At 37.6% G+C, this 18,519-nt stretch overlaps 1 protein-coding gene across 2 annotated transcripts in view; it reads left to right on the forward strand.

The window, feature by feature from the left end:
• Nucleotides 1–18,519, forward strand: part of TMEM135 (transmembrane protein 135) — a 279,124-nt gene that overhangs the window by 36,127 nt on the left and 224,478 nt on the right. For both annotated transcript variants that reach the window (XM_088832490.1, XM_055416171.2), the window contains exons 2-3: nucleotides 5,178–5,305; nucleotides 8,092–8,184. In XM_088832490.1, coding sequence (XP_088688616.1) covers nucleotides 5,178–5,305; nucleotides 8,092–8,184 — 221 coding nt within the window. The remainder of the gene's footprint in view (nucleotides 1–5,177; nucleotides 5,306–8,091; nucleotides 8,185–18,519) is intronic.

The raw sequence follows: 18,519 nt of genomic DNA on the forward strand, positions 1-18,519 counted from the left end.
TAACTCTCAAGAGTTTTCTCCAACACCACAGTTCAAAGGCATCAATTCTTCAGTGCTCAACTTTCTTTATAGTCCAACTCTCACATCCATACATGACCACTGGAAAAATGATAACTTTGTCTAGACGGACCTTTATTGGCAAAGTAATATCTCTGTTTTTTTAATGTACTGTCTACGTTGGTCATAACTTTTCTTCCAAGGAGCAAGCATCCTCCATTTTCTTGGCTGCAGTTACCATCTGCAATGATTTTGGAGCCCCCCAAAATGAGGTCTGTCAGTGTTTCCATTGTTTCCCCATCTAGTAATTGATAATAATTGTGTGGCGTACTAGGGGAAACTGAGATGGTTATCATGTTGCTCTGTTACCTGAGTCCTGGCCTGGCTACCCAGACTGATGAGAGGATCAGTATTTTGGCCACATGAAAATCCTGGTTAAAAGCTCTGGGTTACGGCACAGTGTTGATAAGGTCTTAGATTATTTCCTGTGGTATTGTGTCAGATTTTTCCTTTTTCTCACAATGTATTGTTAGTTTGATCTACCAGTGTTGCAAATATGTACAATTTATCTACCTTACTGCTGATGGACATTTAGGTATTTTGTGGTTTTTTTTTTAATATTATGAATATGACTTTTGATGGAAATACGCAGTTATTTCTCTTGGTTGTGTTCCTAGGGGTGAAATTGCCAGATCATAGGATAAGAGTACATTTAGTTTCATTAGATAATAATAGTTTTCTGAAGTAAGTATGCAGTTTTACATTCCCATCAGCAGTGTGTGAAGTTCCAGTTACTTTATTCCTGACAGTGCTTTGCATTGCCATTTCTCCTTGTTTTACACATTCTGGTGTGTGTGTGTGTGTGTAGTGGTATTTCACTGTGCAGTTTTCTGAAGAATAGTGATGCTGAGCATATTTCATAGGCCTGTTGGCCATGTGGATGACTGCTTTTTTATTGAACTTTTAATTTTGAGATCATTGTAGATTCTTAAGTCGTTGGAGGGTTTCCTTTGTGTCTCAACAGATAAAGAATCTGCCTGCAATGTGGGAGACCTTGGTTTGATCCCTGGGTTGGGAAGATTCCCCTGGAGAAGGGAAAGGCTACCCACTCCAGTATTCTGGCCTGGAGAATTCTATGGACTGTACAGGAGGAGCCCGGTGGGCTACAATTTGTGGGGTCGCAAAGAGTCAGACACAACTGAGCAACTAACTTTCTTTTCAAGTAGTTGGAAGAAATAATAGATTCTCTGTACACTTTTTCTGATTTCTCCCAGTGGTAGCATCCTGCAAAATGATAGTAAAATAACATAACGTAAATAACTGCCTTAATATAGTCTCTAGTGGCTCAGTGGTAAAGAATCCACCTGCAGTGCAGGAGACACGGGTTTGATCCCTGGGTTGGGAAGATCCCCTGGAGGAGGAAGTGCAGCCAACTGCAGTATTCTTGCTGGGATAATCCCATGGAAAGAGGAGACTGGAGGGCTACCATTCACGGGGTCAGAAAGAGTCAGGCTGACTTGGTGACTGAATAGTAGCGTAGTCATATACAGGACATTTCTGTCACCACAAGGATCCCTCATGGTGCCCCTTTGTAGCATTACCTACTTCCTCCCCCTTAGCCACCTCCTTTTAACTCCTGGTCGCTGTTGATTTATTCTTCATTTCTATAAATTTGTCATTTCATGTATGTTATAGAAATGGAATTATATATATGTAGTCTATCCAAGTAGTCCATTCTAAAGGAGATCAATCCTGGGTGTTCATTGGAAGGGCTGATGCTAAAGCTGAAACTGCAATCCTTTGGCCACCTCATGCGACGAGTTGACTCACTGGAAAAGACTCTGGTGCTGGGAAGGATTGGGGGCGGGAGGAGAAGGGGACGACAGAGAATGAGATGGTTGGATGGCATCGCTGACTCGATGGACATGAGTTTGAGTGAACTCCAGGAGTTGGTGATGGACAGGGAGGCCTGGCGTGCTGTGATTCATGGGGTCGCAAAGAGTTGGACATGATTGAGCGAGCGAGCGAGTGAGCGAGTCTTTGGTGATTGGCTTTTTTCACTTGGCATAATTATCTGGAAATTCACCAATATTGTGTCATGTATCACCAGCTTGTTTCTTTTATTGCTGAATGGTAACCCATAGTGTGGATGCAACTGTTTTTAAACTGTTTACGTCTTAAAGGACATATGGGTTGTTTCCATGCATTGACTGTTACGAACAAAGCTGCTGTAATTTGGGGTAAACATTTTCATTTCTCTAGGGTGAACATCTGAGACTGCAGTTGCTGAGTCTAATGATAGTTGCTTGCTTGGTTCCTAAAGAAACCGTCAAACTGTTGTTTAGAATGCTTCTGGTATTTCACATTCCTCCTGACAGTGCACAGGAGATCCAGTTCCTCTGCATTCTTGCCAGCATTTGGTGTTTTCAGTGTTTTTAAAATTAATTAATCTGGCAGTTCTTTAGTGATAGCTTATTGTGGTTTTAATTTGCTTTCCTTTAATGACCAATGTGCTTATCTTCCACTTGCATATTCTCTTTGGTGAATATCTGTTCATGTCATTTGCATTTTTTAATTGGGTCATTTATATTTTTTACTGTTGAATTTTGAGATTTTCTTCTATATTCTAGATACTAGTCCTTCACTAGGTCTGTAGTTTACAAGTATCTTCTCCCATTCTGTACCTTGGCTTTTTATCTTCTAACAGGTCTTTCACAGTGAAAAAGTTTTAATTTTGAGGTGTAATTTATAGTTTTTCCTTTTATGAATTGTGCTGTTGCCTAGATTTAGATCTCTAAGATTTTCTCTGATTTTTTTCCTCTCAAAAGTTTTGTAGTTTTATGTTTTACATTTATGTCTCTGATAGTTTGAATTTTTGTATAAACTGTGAGACTTTGAAGTTAATTTTTTTTTTTTCTTTTGCCTGTGGAGCTCTTTTTACTCCAGTACCTTTTGCTGCAAAAGCTATTTTTCCTCCGTGGAATTGCATATGTACCTTGTCAGAAATCTGCAGGATATATTTATGTGGGTCTGTATCTAGGTACTCTATCCTGTTTCATTAATCTGTCAGTCCCTCTGCCAGTATCACAAAACCATTGCTGTAACTGTATAATATGTCTTGAAATTGCGTAGATTCATTCCTCCCACTTCTTTCTCTTTTTCAGTGTTATTTTAGCTTTAATAGTTCCTTTGATTTTCTATGTAAATTTCAGAATAATCTTCTCAACCTCTCCTTAAGTTTTTCTGAGGTTGTAATAGGAATCGTGTTAAACCTATATATCCCTTTGGGGCAGAACTGATGTTTTTCTATATTGGGCTTTTCTGTCTATGAATATTTATTTATATGTTCTTGATTTCTCACATCAGCATTGGGTGACTTTCAGTATATACTACAGGTGTTATGGATTTTTCCCTAAGTGTTTTAGTTTTTGAGGAGTTATAAATGCTGTTGTGTTTTTAATTTGGGGGTCCATGTATTCATTAGTCTCGTATAGAAATACCAGTAAGTTTTGTATGTTTAGCTTGTATCATATGCCCTTGCTCAACTGCTTTATTAGTTCTAGGAGGGGTGTGTGTGTATGTGTATGTAAATTGCTTGGGAGTTATGTTTACTAGACAATCGGGTTATAGGGATACTTGTATATAACCCGATTGTTATAAGAGATATTATGTGTGTTTCCAGGAACAGAAGAATTTTTTTCTGTAACTACTTGAGCATGAAGCAGCATACCATATTCTGCCTGTCAGTTCAGTACAGTTCAGTCACTCAGTTGTGTCAGACTCTTTGCAACCCCATGAACCGTAGCATGCCAGGCCTCCCTGTCCATCACCAACTCCCGGAGTTTACCCAAGCTCATGTCCATTGAGTCGGTGATGCTATCCAACCATCTCATCCTCTGTTGTTGCCTTCCCCTCCTGCCCTCAATTTTTCCCAGCATCAGGGTCTTTTTGAATGAGTCAGTTCTTCATATCAGGTGGTCAAAGTGTTGGAATTTCAGCTTCAACATCAGTCCTTCCAATGAACACCCAGGACTGATCTCCTTTCGGATGGACTGGTTGGATCTCCCAGTCCAAGGGACTCTCAAGAGTCTCCTCCAGCACCACAGTTCAAAAGCATCAATTCTTCGGTGCTCAGCTTTCTTTGTACTCCAACTCTCACATCCGTACATGACCACTGGAAAAACCATAGCCTTGACTAGACGGACCTTTGTTGGCAAAGTAATGTCTCTGCTTTTTAATATGCTGTCTAGGTTGGTCATAACTTTGCTTCCAAGGAGTAAGCGTCTTTTAGTGTCACCGCCGCACTCACCGTCTATATTGTCATTAATTGTTTATATGTCTATTTCTCTATCACTTTTTTATGTTCCTTGCAGGCAAGAATTAGATCTTACTCACCATTGTGTTTCCTGTGTCTGGCTTAATTCTTAATAACAGTTTGTATAACTGAGTGAAGTAGATTATCAGAAGCTTCTAAGGGGTAGAATAAGAAAAGAACTGAGAAGAGGCCGTTTGATTTCCCTTAGCACAGGGGAAGTGTTCTGCCCAGAATGGCGAGGAGTGAATGCAGGCTTCTCTGGTCTTCCTTTTCTCAAGTCTGTCTTGCCCTTTCTTACATTCCCTCCCCCATCCCCTAATTCTGTCATCTTTTGTTCCTTTGATAATATTGTTTCACCTTGATAGAACAGCATTTCTTCATGGTATCTGTGAGAATGCTACTGATCTAGCTCATATTCCCTTTTCAATGAAACTGAATGAATGGTTTTTATCATTTTCTAGTTTCTGTCACTGAAATTCTCCAAGATTCAGGTTGATAATATCTGTAATGCAGTTTTGTTTAGCATTCAATTTCTATTTGAATTGAACTTCACTTTTTTGCTGTTTAAAAATGTATCTTATTTTTCAGTTTAAAGCTTTTTAAAGTGCTATAAATATTTACCTCAAATTTGGAGGCTACCTATCATGCGATTGATCCACGTTGTGGCCCTTTACCTATTATACCTTCAATAAATTTGAGTGTCTTCTTTCTGTCCCGAAAATTGAATTTTCATAGAGGATCTATAAAATACCAGGGCTTTTACTTTAATTTTAAAATATATGCTATTATTTCAGTATCTTCCACATAAGAGCTAACAAGTGTGTTAAGTTGGTTGGATTAAACAGAAGACCCTTTTTCTTTTCAGATTGCAGCGATTCTCCGGAAACGAAAATTAGACTATTATTTACACAAACTGCTCCCTGAGATCCTACAGTCTGCTTCATTCCTGACTGCTAATGGGGCCTTGTTTATGGCTTTCTTTTGCATTTTAAGGTTGGTACTCATAATAATCACTGGAGATTCATGCAAATTTCCTTTATTGAAATTGAAACAAACAGATGTTTATATAAATGTTGTGCAGGTCACTCCTTGTTTATTTTTTCCTCTCTGTGACATGACATTTATTTATCTCAAAGAAAGCTTGCAAAACCAGGAGTTGTGGCCCTCTTGGCCTAAGATGTGATATAAACTTCAAATCATTGCTGTGATTATGTAACAAAAGTGCTTTAATGCATCATACATTCTCTGGGGCCCACTATATTTACTGAGTTGTTAATGAGGATTTCTTAACTTTTCAGTTTTATAGATTTGAAATTCAAAGCTACTGTCCATGATATAACTTAGGTCCATATGTAGTGAATGGACTTCAAAAGGACCATAAGATTCCTGTGTTTATCTATGAAACTTCTGGCATATCCTACTGATGAAACTTTTGGTCCTGATTCAGTGCATTATCTGTGTCACATGCTTCATGCTATATACATGCAGGTTAGAATTCAGTTTTTGGTGTTGTGATATACCTAACATATTTAGTAGATATTTACTTTTTATCTTTAAAACAACCCAAAAGTGAAGTGAAAGTGAAAGTCACTCAGTCATGTCCGACTCTTTGCGACCCCATGGACTGTATAGTCCATGGAATTCTCCAGGCCAGAATACTGGAGTGGGTAGCCTTTTCCTTCTCCAGGGGGTCTTCCCAACCCAGGGACTGAACCCGGGTCTCCTGCATTGCAGGCGGATTCTTTACCAGCTGAGCCACAATATTTAATTTGTTAAGTTGAAATACTTCACATTCTATTAATATTATGTTACCCACTTAGTATTGCCCAAAGTAATTCTGCAGGTAGAAATATAATTTTCAGGTGTCTTTCACAGATGCTTTTTCCTTAAGAACAATAACATTTATAAACTTTTAAATTGTGCAGAAACTAATTGATATAATTTATACTATTGAGTAAGTCATGCCTTTAGATTGACCTGAATAATCTGTGCAAGAAACCCTTTATCGTGTAGTTTCTGGAAAGTTTCTAATACTTGTTAAAACTCTAAAAATAGAGTTGTGGGATTATTAGGTTTAATAATAATAAATTTTTCTTGAAGCATATTTATGTTATGTGAACCCTTTGGTTAAGTTGTGAAAACATTAAATACTAATTATAAGGTAACATCTATGTTCCTCCTATACCTGAGTCACTGAGTTATTTTCCTTTAATTCTTACATTCACTAATTTATTAAGTCATTTGTGGATTTTATTAGGGAGAGAACCACCTCCAGTTTTCTCAGGCAGAAAGTTTCTGATGTCCATTGCAGAAATACCCATATTATTTGTAGATTTTCTAATTTTTTAAAGCTAAGCTTCAGTTGAAAAGATAATTTTATCTGTGATTCTTGATCCTTATCTGTATGTATATAGTAAATGTTTTTTCCTATAATGCATCATTTAGCAGTTGAGTACCTTTGTTCAGATACTTTCTTATTATTTTTTTGTTTCTCCCCTTCTTAGGAATATATTGTCTTTGAAAGGAAAAAAGAATTTCCTAGTATCTCCAGACTTCTTTTTATTTTCCCTTTGAAAACCCAAGAAGTTTGTGGCCATTTGTAGTGAGACGCCATAGTGAGACACTTTGCAGATTCTTTCTTTCAAATGATGTATTCTAGTAAAAGAAGAGCTTTATATACACATATAAGTAAAAGATATAAAATATTTTAGTAAGTGATGTAAGAAAAACTTATCCAGCGTTGTAGAAGCAAAAGAGAAACATTTGTTGAATATTTATCATGTGTTAAAAAATAGAAGTAGTAAGAAAAAAAGATATAATGAACTTATACACAAAACAGAAAGAGACCCACAGACATAGAACTAACACGTTTATGAATGGGGAAAGGTGAGGGGTAAATCAGGACTATGGGATTAGCATATACACAGTACCATATATAAAAGACAGGTAATCAACAAGGGCCTGCTGTGCAGCACAGGGAACGCCACTCAATATTTCATGTTAATAATAACCTATAAGAGAAAAGAGTCTGAATATATATATCTATATATAACTGAATCACTTTGCTATTCACATGAAACTAACATGCTATGGTAAATCAATTATACATCAATAAAAGCTGAGAAAATTGTCATAGTGATAATAATAGTAATAGTAGTAACAATAGCTAACATTTTCTGAGTGTTTCCTTTGTGCCATGCGTGGTGCTGGGGAGGATCTCGTGTAGCCATCATAGCAATTATATATAAGATTGGTAATATATTTATTCCCATTTGATAGATGAGGAAACCGAGGACCGAGAGGGTTTGCAGAGTGAACAGTATTGGGTCCAGGGAGTGTCTGAATGAACATCACAGATTAAATTACTGCAAGGAGAGATACCTATGAGTTTGCGGTTGTAGTAGCCTGAAGAAGAGATGGTGAGGGACTTAACTGAGGCAAAGGCAGTGGGTTGGAGAGGAATTTGAGAGATTAAATTGTATATGGAAATAGTTAAGTGGATGATTTCATGTCTGGAAGACAGAGAAGCCAAGCATGTCTCCAAGTGCCACACGTAGGTGAATAAGTAGTTGTTGATGTCACTAACCTAGGAAAAGACGAGGAAGAGCAAGTTCATGGAGCCTGGGGAGAAGAAGAATGAGCTTGGCTCGGGTCATGTTGAATTTGATTTGCTGTGGGACACCTAGACAGAGGGTGAACTGAGAAGGGGAACTTCTGTGTGTAAAAACTGCAGTGACCAACAAGAAATTTTATTTAATCCTTCCAAATTTCAATTTCAGGAAGATACTTGGAAAATTCTACTTGTGGAGTCCCGGCTTTGGTGCCGCTTTGCCAGCATCTTATGTGGCCATTCTAGTTGAGAGAAAAAGCAGGTAAAATTTTGCATATCTACACATTTAGTAGAACCATTCTCACCCAAATTAGAGTTTTTTTTATGCTTTGTGTTTATTGTGGTCCAGGGAGGAGAAATATTTCCACATATATTTCTCAATCTTGCAAATATTTGATGGAAAATTTAATTTTGTACTTATTTGTGTTTTTAAGCCTGTGAAAAAGAAGATTGACACTATACAGTAATAATACCCATTAGTCTTTGTTTACTAAAAATCTAGAGAGTCCGCTGATGTGCCAGACTAAAACATGACATGCATACATTCCAGTTAAAGATCTTTTCTGTAACCACAATACCATTATCACACCTAAGAAAATAAACAATAATTTTATTTATTCATCTAGATTTGTAATTTGCTTTAGACTCATTACCTCTATTAAACCAGTTACTATTTTTAAGATATCTTCTCATTTAAAAAAACATTTTGTTATCAATTTGAAAATGTTCCATGTGGAATAATAAGGTTTCTGCAAAATACTACAAATGTTATGTAAGTTTTTCAGTCAAGTAAACTGTTGAAGTTAAACATTTGGCATAAAATAATTTTTGCCATCTCAAGAATATTTATTTTTACTGCTGAGACCTGGTTTGATTCCACCTTTATCACAAATAATCAAGATAGTGTCATGTGTTAATCAAGATGGGGTCATCTTTCAGCTGATGAAGATGTTTGTTATAATCATCGATCCTCTAGTAAGAATATAGATCGATCTTGTTATATAACTAAATATTTACCTAAACTCCCTGTTATTTTTAAGTCACTAAATCGTGTCTGACTCTTTGCGACCCTCTGAACTGTAACCCACTAGGGTCCTCTGTCTATGGGATTTCCCAGGCAAGGATACTGGAGTGGATTGCTATTTCCTTCTCCAGGGGATCTTCTTGACCCAGAGATCAAACCCAAGTTTCCTGCGTTGGCAAGTGGATTATTTTACCACTGAGCCATCAGGGAAGCCCTAAACTACCTGAGGCCATTTTAATGCATTTTTGTAATGTAATAATATCTAACTTTTTGTGATTCTCTGTTTGATCATGCTTTTGGATTAGTAAAATTACTGAAATCAAAGGGTGTTAAACCCCAGCAAAATCAAGTCAGTATTACTAGGAACATGAGCTTCCCTGGTGACTCAGTGGTAAAGAATTCTCCTGCAATGCAGGAGACGCGGTGATGTGGGTTTGATCCCTGGATTGGGAATATGCCCTGGAGGAGGAAATGGCAATCCACTCCAGTAACCTTGCCTAGGAAATCCCATGAACAGAGGAGCCTGGTGGGCTACAATCCATGGGGTCACAAAAGAGTCAGACACAACCAAGAGACTAAACAAAAACATTGCTCAGGAATATAGGTTACCCCACCCAAGAGGGGAGTACAGAGTAGTCATTAAATAAGTGTGTATACTGGACCTATATTATCTGACTTGGGAGACTAGCTCTACCAGTTATTGTGTGACTTCTGTGGCTTATTCCTTATCTGAGAAATGGAGATAGTAATTAAGTACTCATACAGTTGTTCAGAGAATTAAATGAGTTAGTTATGTAAAAAGTGCTTAGAAGAGTGTCTGACACATGGTAACTGTTAAGTATTTTTATTGTTTTCTCCCCCATAAGTAATGAGAGTATTTTTCGGGCTATTGTAACTTCTTGATCAGTTTATAAATACGAATATTGGTTTTTGGAAATATGATTTCAAAGTATGTTACTCACATATGAAACTTTAAAGATGCTTTAGACCAAGTTTGCTTTGATTTATTTTTTAGCACTTGAATGATAAAGTGGCATTTTTGAAGTTATTTGCCTGCATTTCAATAGAAAATGTTGAAATGAATACCTGTATAATCATCACCTAGAGTCAACCACAGTTAACGCTTTACCATTTTTACTTTATTTTTGTGTGATTCTAAATCTATGTGTGTGTGGTATTAGGTGTGTGTGTATGAACCACATAAAAGTACATTGTTGCCATCATGATATTTTAACTCTTAACTATGTTATCATCATGCATATTCTAAAATAAGAATACTTTCTTACATAATTCTAGCACTATTATCACACATAAGAAAATTAGCAGTCATTCCCAACTACCATCTTGTCCATACTGTCCTAAAATACTTCATAGCTGGCTTTTTTGAATTGAAATCTAGTCAAAGTTGATGTATGGTGTTCTGTTTCTTTATTTTTTCTTGATCTAGATTAATCATCCATCCCACTTTTATCATCCATGGCAGTGACTTATTATTATGACCAGGCCAGTTATCTTATTGTGTGTAAAATCATTTCTGCTTTTGTCAGAAATTTTTCCTCACAGAGTTCTTTAAATGGTATTTCCTGTGAACTTGAAGTTCAGTCTAAATCTTAGATTAGATTTGAATTAAATATTCTTGGTAAGGGTTTACTTCATAGAAGACGTTGACGCCATCAGGAGGCCCAAACTTCTGACTAGTTCTAAGTTTGAATATGTGATTAAAGTGTTAATCACCAGATCTTTCCAATGAATTGTTATTGATAATGACTTAGATGAATGGGTTTCCTGATATTCCATAATCTCCGCTTTGCTGGAATAAAGCTCAGTTGATCATGACATCACTGAGACATCATTAATTGTGAGATGGCTACTTGTGTGTGTTATATGTTTGTGTATTCTTTATCCATTTTAGTGTCATTGTCATATTTATTTATAAAATTTTTAAAAGTTTTGTTGTTTTTCCCCTGACTCTGGCGTAATTTAAGTAACCGTGAATTTTCTGGCCTTTGGGTCTGATCCTCTGTGACCCCTCCTGGCCGTGGTGACTCTTTTGGGTAGTTCTTAAGAAGTTGTTTCCTCTGTGGAAATTGGTCTGCTTAAACTCACTCAATTCTGTCTCTATTAGAAAGTTATCCATCTCTTAAAAATGTTCCATTTCCCCAAAATTATCCATTTATAAAGATTTTCATATTTATTTGCATGAAGTTCATACAAAATAGTATGATTTGATTGAATTTTCTGTTTTCAATGGTTATTTCTCAACTCATTTATTTTGTATTATTGGTAGCTACTAATTTTGTTGATTTTGCTTTTCAATGAATCATTTATTAGTTCTGTTTGGTTTTCTAATTCATTTCTTGCTGTCATTTTTTTTCCTTCCATTTTTTTCTTTTGCTAATTTGCTTTCCTTTTATAATAAATATCTTTTTAGTTTGAGGCTTTGTTTATTTTCATTCTTTAAGTTCTATTGATATAAGTATTTAAGGTTATGAATTTTCCTCTTTAATTATATATAGATTCTGATATGTTGTATTTACATAATCATAATTTTCTAGAAATTCTGTAATTTTAGTTTGTTTTTCTCCTTTGATATAAGAATTATTTAGTAGAGAGCTTAAAATGGAGAGGCCTCTTTATTATTGCTGGCTTATGGTAACTGGGCTTTCCTGGTGGCTCAGATGGTAAAGCATCTGCTGCAATGTGGGAGACCTGGGTTCGATCCCTGGGTCTGGAAGATCTCCTGGAGAAGGAAATGGCAACCCACTCCAGTACTCTTGCCTGGAAAATGCCATGGACGGAGGAGCCTGGTGGGCTGCTGTCTATGGGGTTGCACAGAGTAGGACACGACTGAAGCGACTTAGCAGCAGCAGTAGCAGCAGAGAGTGAGAAATAGTATTTAAGGTGTGGTTTAGATTTGCATTTCCCAGATTATTGGTATTGAGCAACTTTTCATGTACCTACTAGCTGTTTGTAGATCTTCTTTGGAAAAATGTCTGTTTAGATCCTTTGCCTGCTTTTTATTGGGTTATTTATCTTTTTATTATTAATTTGTAAGCATCCTTTTAGTTCAGTTCAGTTCAGTCGCTCAGTCGTGTCCGACTCTTTGCCACCCCATGAATCACAGCACGCCAGGCCTCCCTGTCCATCACCGACTCCCGGAGTTCACTCAAACTCATGTCCATTGAGTTGGTGATGCCATCCAGCCATCTCATTCTCTGTCGGCCCCCTCTCCTCCCGCCCCCAATCCCTCCCAGCATCAGAGTCTTTTCCAGTGAGTCAACTCGTTGCATGAGGTGGCCAAAGTACTGGAGTTTCAGCTTTAGCATCAGTCCCTCCGCATCCTTTAGTTATTCTAAATAAAAGCCATTATGAGATATGTGACTTGTAGATACTTTCTCCCTTTCAGTGCCTTGTTTTTTATATTCTTGATCGTGTCATTTGAAGAACATACATTTTACATTTTGAGGAAGTCCAATTTATATATTTTATTCTATTCTTCTATTTTTGTGTCATATCAAATCTAAGGTCACAAAGTTTGCCTCTATGTTTTCTTTTCAGAGTTTTATAGTTTTAATTTTCATATTTCAGTCTTTGATCCATTTTAAGTTGATTTTTGTCTGTGCTGTGAGGTAGGGGCATATTATATTTTTAGTATCAGTTTTCACATGTTTGTTGCTACCCATGGAAGTGTATTGAGTTTTTGAATATGATCTTGATTCCTGGGTTCTTGTGGAATTTACTTGTTAGTTCTAATAAGTTTTTTTTGCACATACCTTGAGATTTTTTACATTGAAAATAGTGTTGTTGCAAACAGGGACAATGTTATTCTTCCCTTTCCAGTCTGTGTATCTCTTCTTTCCTTTTCTTGTTTTATTGTGTTGGTACATCCTTCCCTTGTTCCTGACCTTAGGGGACGGAATCCAGTCTTCAACCTTTACGTGTGATGTCACCTGTAGGGCGTTTTTTTAAGATACTCTTTATCAAGTTTAGGAAGTTCAGATGTGTTCCTAGTTTTGTGAGAGCCTTGATCATGAATGATCATGATCATGATCATTTTGTCAAATGTCTTTTCTGGATCCATTGATATGATCATGTGGGTTTTTGTGCTTTATTTTAGCCTGTTTCTAGCATTTTAACAATATCAACAAGGTCAAATTGATATAGTTTATCACTGGAAAAGACTCTGATGCTGGGAGGGATTGGGGGCGGGAGGAGAAGGGGACGACAGAGAATGAGATGGCTGGATTGCATCACCGACTCGATGAATATGAGTTTGAGTGAACTCCGGGAGTTGGTGATGGACAGGGAGGCCTGGCGTGCTGTGATTCATGGGGTCGTGGAGAGTCGGACACGACTGAGCGACTGAACTGAACTGATCATATCTAGGAGGGGTTTTCAATCCTGGCACTATTGACTTGTTTTGGGGCAGATAATTCTTTGTTTGGGAGAGGACTGTTCTGTGTATTGTATTCATAGCACTCCCTTCCCCTCCCCACCCAATTGGGACAACAAATAATGTTTCCATAGGAAACATGTCCCCATGGGATCAGTTCAGTTCAGTCACTCAGTCATGTCACTTTGTGACCCCATGGACTGCAGCACTCCAGGCCTCCCTGTCCATCACCAACTCCCGGAGCTTATTCAAACTCATGTCCATCGCATCAGTGATGCCATCCAACCATCTCATCCTCTGTCGTCCCCTTTTCTTCCCACCTTCAATCTTTTCCAGCATCAGGGTCATTTCTAGTGAGTAAGTTCTTCACATCAGGTGGCCAAAGTATTGGAGTTTCAGCTTCAGCATCAGTCCTTCCAATGAATATTCAGGACTGATTTCCTTTAGGATGGACTGGTTGGATCTCCTTGCAGTCCAAGGGACTCTTAAGAGTCTTCTCCAGCACCACAGTTCAAAAGCATCGATTCTTTGGTGCTCAACTTTCTTTATAGTCCAACTCTCACATCCATACATGACTACTGGAAAAAAACCGTACCTTTGACTAGATGGACCTTTTTTGACAAAGTGATGTCTCTGCTTTTTAATATGCTATCTAGGTTGGTCATAACTTTTCTTCCAAGGAGTAAGTGTCTTCTAATTTCATGGCTGCAGTCACCATCTGCAGTGATTTTGGAGCCCCAAAAAATAAGGTCTGTCACTGTTTCCATTGTTTCCCCATCTATTTGCCATGAAGTGATGGGAGGAGATGCCATGATCTTAGTTTTCTGAATATTTGAGTTTTAAGCCAACTTTTCACTCCTCTTTCACTTTCATCAAGAGGCTTTTTAGTTCCTCTTCACTTTCTGCTGTAAGGGTGGTGTCATCTGCGTATCTGAGGTTATTGATATTTCTCCCGGCAATGTTGATTCCAGCTTGTGCTTCATCCAGCCCAGCGTTCCTCATGATGTACTCTGCATAGAAGTTAAATAAGCAGGGTGACAATATATAGCCTTGATGTACTCCTTTTCCTATTTGGAAGCAGTCTCTTGTTCCATGTCCGGTTCTAACTGTTGCTTTCTGACCTGCATACAGGTTTCTCAAGAGGCAGGTCAGGTGGTCTGGTATTCGCATCTCTTTAAGACTTTTCCACAGTTTTTTGTGATCCACACAGTCAAAGGCTTTGGCATAGTCAATAAAGCAGAAGTAGATATTTTTTTTGGAACTCTCTTGTTTTTTTGCTGATCCAGCTGATGTTGGCAATTTGATATCTGGCTTCTCTGCATTTTCTAAATCCAGCTTGAACATCTGGAAGTTCATGATTCACGTACTGTTGAAGCTTGGCTTGGAGAATTTTGAGCATTAGGTTACTAGTGTGTGAGATGAGTACAGTTATCCCCATGGGATAAATCCCCCCTTTGTTGAAAACTACCAGTCTATATCGTTACTAAATTTTTTGTCTAGTTTTATTATTTGCCGAGAGAAAGATATTAAAATCTCCCTTCTGTGGTTCTGGATTTGTCTGGCTCTTACTTTAATGCTGTCAGTTTGGTGTATACACATTTATGGTTGTCATTTCTTCAATGATAAATTGAACTTGTTATAGCTCAGATAATTCCCTTTGCTCTGAATTCTATTTTATTTGGTATTGCTATAACCATCCCAGCCGTGTCATAGTGCTTGCATTGTATTGAATTTCTTTCCAGTTAATTTCAAATCCATTAGTTTTATATTTGAAATGTGATTGTTTTAGATAGCATGTAATTGGGTCTTGGATTTTTATTTTTTAATTTTTAAAAATTTTATATGTAAAAATTAAGAAATTATTTTTTGGCCAAACCACGTGACCTGGGGGATTGTTGTTTCCCTGCCTTGATATTGAACCCAGGCCCGTTGCTGTGAAAGCCAAATCCTTACCACTTGACTGCCAAGGAATTCTCTGGGTCTTGGTGTTTTAAATCTATTTTTGCTAATTTTTGTCTTTTAATTAGATTAATTAGTCCATTAACATTTGGAATGTTTATTATGATGTGACTAGATTAGATCCACTGTTTTATTACTATTTTTCTTCTTTTTTTCTTTCTCTGTTCCTTTTCCTGCGTTCTTTTCCATTATTTGATTTTTTTTTTTTTTTTTGTAGATGGTGACACTGCATGTTACTTAAAAAAAAATTGTCCTCCATTCCCTTTTTTAAAATGACTATATTTTGAGGGGAGGAGTTTTAGGTTAAAAGCAAAATTAAAGGGAGAGTATAATGATTTTTCATATATCCTGATCCTTACACATGGATGTGATTGCTGTGCTTAGTTGCTCAGTCACGGCTGACTCTTTGTGACCCCAGGACTGTAGCCCACCAGGCTCCTCTGTCTGTGGGCATTCCCCAAGCAAGAATACTGTACTGGGTTGCCATGCCCTCCTCCAGGGGATCTTCCTAATCCATGGTTTGAACCGAGGTCTCTCACACTGCAGGTGGGTTCTTTATTGTCTGAACCACCAGGGAAGCCCAAGAATACTGGAGTGGGTAGCCTATCCCTTATAGCCTCCCTAATTATCAGTATCACCCAACAGAGAGGTACATTTGTTACAATTGATGTACCTACATAGACATGTAATTATCAATCCAAATTTGTAATTTACATTAGGGTTCTTGCTTTTGTACATTTATGGGTTTGGACAAATGTATAAGGACACATATAGACCATTATAGTATCTTGCAGAGGAATTTCACTGTCTTAAAAATCCTCTGTGCTTGCTTATTAATCCCTCTCTCCCCTTAACCCCTAGTAACCACTAATTTTTTAACTGTGTCCATAGTTTTATCTTTTCTAGAGTGTTGTATAGTTGGAATCATACAGTATGTTGGCTTTTCAGATTAACATCTTTTACTTAGTGATATGCAGTTAAGTTTCCTCCATGTCTTTTCATGGGCTTGATCGGTCATTTATTTTTGGAACTGAATAATATTACATGGTCTGGATGTACCAGTTAATTTATCCATTGACCTACTGACAGACATATTGATGGCTTCCAAGTTTTGGTAATTATGGATAAAGCTGCTATAAACCTTCAGGTGCAGGTTTTTATGTAGACATAAATTTTCAACTCCTTTGGATGATTACTAAGGGTTTTGATTGCTGGATCATGTACTAAGAGTTTGTTTAATTTTGTATGAAACTGCCTACTGTCTTCCAAAGGGTCTGGGCCATTTTGTATTGTTCCATGTCTTCACCAGCATTTCATATTATCTGAATTTTGGCCTTCCTATTATGTGTGTGGTCTCACTGTTGTTTTAATTTGCATTTCCTTGATGATATATGTATGTTATGGGGCATTTCTTCATGCTTATTTACTTTAATCTCTATGTATATATGTATTTAAAGTAGCTTTCTTGTATTTGACATATAATTGGGTTATGTTTCAGATCAGCTTTGACAATCTGTCTTTTAACTGTCATTCAGAGTATTTGGTAAAGTGATGAAGAATCCACCTGCCAATGCAGGAGACCCAAGAGATGTGGGTTGGATCCCTAGGTCAGGAAGATCCCCTGGAGTATGAAATAGCAACCCACTCCAATATTCTTGCCTGGAAGATTCCATGGACAGAGGAGACAGGCGGGCTATAGTCAGCGGGGTTGCAGAGTCAGACATGACAGAGCAAGCACATAGCTAGCAAAGTGATTATTGATATAGTTGGATTGATTTCTACCATATTTGTTACTATTTTTTCTTTTTTGCCTTTGTTCTTTGTTCTAATTTTTATCTTCCAGTCTTATTCTGCCTTTTGTGGTTTTAATTGAACATTTTATGTATTGGATTGGCAGAAATGTTCATTCAGGTTTTTCTATAAGGTGTTATAGTCAAGCTCCTGGAGGTAAGACTTACAAGTGTGGGGCCCCCTTAAGACCAATACCTGTGGAATTTTTAACTCCCAGACTGTGCCTCCCTCTGTTTATCCTAACTCCCACACTGACCCCGCTGCTGTGTATCAGTTACAGTGCAGACTGTCCTCTCCTGACTCATTCCCTCAGAGGTTTCAGCTTGTGAGTTTGTGCTCTGTTATGGTCTTATTCTCTGTTTGCAGTTTCTGCAGTTTAGGGGGCAGCAGTTTGCAGTGTGACCTTACTTCTCTTGAGGAAGTTGACTTTTCAGTTTGTTCAGCGTTTTACTTGGTTTTAGGACTAAGTGATCACTTCCAAGCTCCTTACATGTAAACTGGAAGAAGAATTTTTTTTTAAGAATTTCGTTTTTATGTATTTATTTCTTTTTAAATTTTTCAAAAAAGTCACTTTTTTGAAGAGCAACATTTATTTAAATACCATGATAGGATCAAAATAAATTGTGTGATTGATATTAAAAGCTATAACTCCTTAAGGCATAAAGAGGTTTCCTGGAAGTAGTTTATTCCCTATCTTTTACATTTGATAGTAAACTGTTTTTTAAGCTTTCTGTTTCTATTTATTTAAGTGAGCTATTGCACTAGTATTTTATTCACAGACACTAGGGATTCATAGAAAATTTGTCCTAAATTATGACTTGTTCTAAATATTAGTTGGAATGGATTTACTGTTTGAGACCTGATTAGAATTTGAGGCTTCCCTGGTGGCTCAGATGGTAAAGCGTCTGCTTGTGATGCGGGAGACCTGGGTTCAATCCCTGGATCGGGAAGATCCCCTGGAGAAGGAAATGGCAGCCCACTCCAGTACTCTTGCCTGAAAAATCACATGGATGGAGGAGCCTGGTAGCCTACAGTTCGTGGGGTCGCAAAGAGTCAGACATGACTGAGCGACTTCTCTCTCTCTCTAGAATTTTAACTTCTTTATGAGTATTATCCCATGGTTTCTGAAGAAAAACTGATCCTTATCTTGATGTGATTGTTTAGTAGTTGAACTTTTTGTGACAGGTGTTGATTTCGTTCTGTTCTTTATTGCTGCTGCTGCTAAGTCGCTTCAGTCGTATCCGACTCTATGCGACCCCATAGACAGCAGCCCACCAGGCTCCCCCGTCCCTAGGATTCTCCAGACAAGAATACTGGAGTGGGTTGCCATTTCCTTCTCCAATGCATGGAAGTGAAAAGTGAAAGTGAAGTCGCTCAGTTGTGTCCAACTTGTAGCGACCCCATGGACTGCAGCCTACCAGGCTCCTCCA

The sequence above is a fragment of the Moschus berezovskii genome, chromosome 25 (genome assembly GCF_049115385.1).
Source record: "Moschus berezovskii isolate FMDL1 chromosome 25, NW_MosBer_1.0, whole genome shotgun sequence".
In the NCBI taxonomy this organism is placed as follows: Eukaryota; Metazoa; Chordata; class Mammalia; order Artiodactyla; family Moschidae; genus Moschus; species Moschus berezovskii.